Source organism: Nicotiana tabacum, chromosome 12 (assembly GCF_000715075.1).
Source record: "Nicotiana tabacum cultivar K326 chromosome 12, ASM71507v2, whole genome shotgun sequence".
NCBI classification, from domain to species: Eukaryota; Viridiplantae; Streptophyta; class Magnoliopsida; order Solanales; family Solanaceae; genus Nicotiana; species Nicotiana tabacum.
The window spans coordinates 23,397,966-23,402,373 of NC_134091.1; the positions used below are offsets into that span (position 1 = coordinate 23,397,966).

A 4,408-nucleotide genomic window follows, 5' to 3' on the forward strand; every position below is an offset into this window, starting at 1 on the left:
AAATCTTTTGTTTAACTGATTGTCGATTCCTTATCAATACGTGCCGAGATCCACGCCGTGATATTCGGTCGGTCGCGGATATTACGACCTTCTGTTGGTCGTGCTTGATTGCCCGGCAATGTCCTCCGAAGTCTTTCAGGATTTGGATCGATCTCGAATCATGACCCCGATATTCTCGAAGGCAGACAACGTGCCCCCGGAATCTGAATCGATGAGATCTTTGCTTCGATTTTAACCTTTCGCAATCATATCTCGAGCTCGTTTTACTCTATTGAAGGTCGGAGTGTATCATGAGCTCGATTTTTATCCGTATACAACATTTCTAATTTTACGAACGCTATGAATAATTATTAGTATATTTTATCAAGGGGTGCTAGGATCGACAAACTGTTGTTCATGATCTCTTAGTTACGAAGATGATAAGAGATTGCAAACGTTCCAAGATTCCATTTCTCCAATCAGAATCGACCTGAAGAAGGAATGACACGAGCAAGAAAAATAATTTACAATTAAAATAATAAAGAAAAAAGGATAAAAAAATAATTCCTAGTTTCAAGCTTGATCCGTTCACGTGTCCAACGAAGATAGGTTAATAGAAGGGTCCCACGAACAGTCACTTCGAATTGAGAAGGCTAAAGACCAGATACACAGCAAACTTCGTTCAACATACAAACATGTTTCCATAATTTTTCAATATATCTCAAATCAATCAATGATACAAAGTTTTACTGTCACAACCCATGTGAGATGATCTGACTTACAGAACTCTAACTATTGAGAAATCCACATGCGCCGTTTCAATAGTCACATAGTATGATAGTAATACTAGTTTCTAAGGGAAAAAATAACAAAAGATGCAACATGGGCCCATTTGATTTTATTTTTTTTTCAATTGTTTTTTTCTTTTCTTTGAATTGGCCATGAAATTTTTTATTTTTATTTGAAAATAAATTTTTTCAAAATTTGAAAAATTTCAAAAACTATTTTTCAAAATTTTCACTTAAAATCACTCAAAAAACTCTAAAAACAAGCTAAAATTATATTATACCAAATGCAACTCTAATTTTCAAATACCATTTTCACTTTAAAAAAAATTAATTTTTTCGAAATTTTACAATTCTTATGTCCAAACGCCCACATAGATTAGTATCTACTTTGAAATCTTGGTTTGAAGTGCAAATCAAGCACTTTATTTTCTTTTTTGGTTCGGCCAATATAATTTAATAGTTCCAACTAAATGATTTTTAATTATTAATAGACAATTTATTTTAATGACGAAAAAACGGCGAACATTGGTTACGCGTCGTTGCAAATTCAACAAGAATAATTGGTGCAGAAAAATGTACTTATAATTTAAAAAGTGGCTTTTAGAGTCAACTTGTCAATTGACGTAATTCGTGGGGGCTCAAGGAGTAGTAATCAATTAATTGTGAAAGAAGAAAACCAAAGAGATTTTTCCAGGCGCTTTATTATTGCCGTTATATAAAGGATTCGTGTGACAAAGGTTTACTTTTGCTTTTTACGTAGCAGGCCAGTACAGTATTTGTTTCATCAACAATAAAAGAATACTTCAAATCATAATCGCTTGTCTAAAAGGGAAAGGAACAATACGCATACAAGTAATTGGTAAAGTGTAAACCAACCAAATAAAGAAAAGACAAGCCGTGGCCAAAATCAAAACCCACAAATTTACAAAGCTTTTGCTTAATTACACAAGGCATTTACAATTTCCGACTTTTCCTTTTCTTTTTCTTTTTTTGGTAAATGTCTTTTCTATTTCGTCCATAATTTGTGCTTTGTTGGACTGGTATGATACAAAAAAAAAAAAAAAGGGAAAAGAGGAACATGTAGGGACAGTTCAGACTGACACGCCAGAGGTTCTTGCTACTGCTGTTGCAGCGGCGTTACCGGATCTTGGTTGCCGTAGAAGATCAATCAGTGTCTCCGCCTGTCCGCAATTATACACATTAAAATACGACAAAAACGCAAGACATACAAGTACTTTACAATAAAATATACTTTACCCCTACTTAAGCAAATAAATCAAATTATTTATACACTTCCAAACAAAAGTTTGTGAGTTTAAGTCACCCAAAAGGCAATGTGGGGAATTTCTGGAGGGAGGGAGCTGAGTGTTTATCGGAATAGCCTCTCTACCCTAGGGTAAGATAAAGTCTGCGTGCACACTACTCTTCCCAGACCTCAGAATTATAGTGGGTCGATGTTGTTGTTACATTAATCTAATAAATTATACTTTATCCCTACTTACGCAAAATAAATCAAACTTTTTATACACTCACCTGTCCCACTTCATCTCTAAATCATTGTATATTTTACTCTTTTAGGTTTTGTCTTCTCTTTTTCCTTTCTTAATCATTAGGTAACAGGTAGAAGGTACACTTTTTGTGTAAAAAGGAAAGAGTCAGCTTTATATTAAATACTCCTATGTTACAGATAAAAATAGAAGTATGCATGAATCCGTCTTTCGTTACTAAACGTGTGACAATAGACGGCCAAGTCTTAACACTGCCTTAAATGAGACTATAATTTGAACTTTAGATACTCATAATCAAAACTAAGAATATTTAGAAAGAGCATCTAATAACTGTACGAATTTTAGCCAAAATTTTGTTCCCTCAAGAGATATAGCCTATGGGCAGACACATTATTCAGAAACGACTACTTAATCCACCTAACAGTAAAGATATGTCCATGTCCAATTTCCCTAGCACCATAATTTTTTAAAGCAGCTTTCTCTTTACAACTAAGCTTAGTGCTGAGCTTTAATCAAATAGTTTAACTGATGAACTAATTACATCATTAATATCTCATGACAACATTAATCAATGGATATGAACATTCAAATGCAATTGATAACAATTAACTACTACTTATATCTTGTATAATTTTAAACTAGTTAAGGTAGGTAGGAATTCTCCATATTCGTTTCTGATATGGTCGAATAAAAAAAAATAAAAAATAGACTAATTTATCTTCTTCTTTTTTTCTAAAATATTTTTTACCTTTCGTTTAGCGCGACTGGTACCGGACTGTGACAAAGCGACCAAAGGTGGAATTGCTCCTTCGCGAGCCACCATAGTACGATACGCCACGCTGTCCTCACACAGCTGTAACAGTATCGCAACAGCAATTTCCTTCTGCCGTTGTGTTCCAACCTCCACGATCTCCACCAGCACCGGAATCCCACCTTCCTCGACCAGCGCCGCCCTTGCCTCCGTCACTGATATCAATTCGCTCACTACGAACGCCGATTTATCCACCATGTTTGAACTGAAATCCGCCATTAGTTCTACCAAAGGCTTCATCACGCCAGCTTGTACTGCTCTCACTTTGTTCTCCTTCACGGAGCACAGAGAATACAGAGCCGTTGATGCGTCCTTTTTGCCGCGGAAGTTTCCAGTTTCTAAAAGGTTCACTAGCGGAGGTATTGCACCTGATCTTCCGATTGCAATTTTGTTCTCTTCAACTTGCGATAACCGGAGAAGAGCGCAAGCCGCGTTCTCTCTAGCTGTAGAGTTCCCAATTTTAAGCGCTCGAACTAGCGGTTTAATTGCTCCAGATGCAGCGATAAGTTCCTTATTCTCGTCGCAAAGTGACAGGTTGAGAATTGCCGTAACGCCGTTTTCCTGAAGCTGAGGATCGGAGGACGCGATAAGCGAAATCAACGGTTTGATTGCTCCAGCTCGAGCTATTTTGATACGATTTTCCGGTTTGTTCTTCGCGAGTAGTCTAATCTCCGTTGCCGCTTGCTTTTGCTCGTCGATTAAACTTGACTCGAGACCGGAGACAAGTTGCTCGATTAATTCATCGGAGTTTTCAGAAGCGCAAGACAAAAATAGCCGCCGGCTTTGTGAAGAAGCGATTGGAAATTCGCCGGATCTATCACTGTTGCAATCACTGAAAGCTGAGGAACTTGCGTTAATACTGAGATTGGTGAAGGTTCTTCCCAAATACGTGAAATTCGATTGACCTTCAGTCTCCATTATCGGAGATTATGTTTATAGTTTGTCAACTATCGTCGCCGTTAAACTTTCGCCGGCGAGTGTTATATTGGAAAATGAGAGGATTAAAACGACCGCGTTTTGGTGGCTGTAAGCGTTAAAGAGAGAAGGCAATTGTTTTTGGTCAAATGCGGACGAAGAAGAATATAAGAGGGAGTGGATTAAGGCCTAGGAGGAAGTGCGGACACGTGGTTGACCGTACCGAATCACAGTCCCTTAGCACGTGTTAACGTCTCTTTATACGCGTGCCCCATTTGTTACAAGTAGAACGTCTCTCCTTTTTTCGCTTAATAAAAACAGTAAAATGCCTATCTGATTATAATGGTATACTATACTAATCACTATGGGTGTGTTTGGCACAAAGGTGTAAAATATTTTCCTAGAAA

General features: G+C 37.2%; 1 protein-coding gene across 1 annotated transcript; it reads right to left on the reverse strand.

The window, feature by feature from the left end:
* Positions 1-1,667: 1,667 nt before the first annotated feature.
* Positions 1,668-4,133, reverse strand: LOC107795874 (uncharacterized). The gene is made up of 2 exons (XM_016618581.2): positions 3,024-4,133; positions 1,668-1,948 (listed from the first exon to the last, which is right to left on the reverse strand). Exons 1-2 carry the CDS (start codon positions 4,002-4,004, stop codon positions 1,859-1,861), a joined length of 1,071 nt encoding a protein of 356 aa, XP_016474067.1. The 5' UTR covers positions 4,005-4,133; the 3' UTR covers positions 1,668-1,858.
* Between the last annotated feature and the right edge of the window lie 275 nt (positions 4,134-4,408).

Bases quoted from the DNA above. Each gene is read 5' to 3' on its own strand.
- LOC107795874 (XM_016618581.2), bottom strand. From the start codon at position 4,004: ATGGAGACTGAAGGTCAATCGAATTTCACGTATTTGGGAAGAACCTTC. The intron at 1,949-3,023 runs GTAAAAAATATT...AATTGCGGACAG, and splicing joins CCAGTCGCGCTAAACGAAAG to GCGGAGACACTGATTGATCT.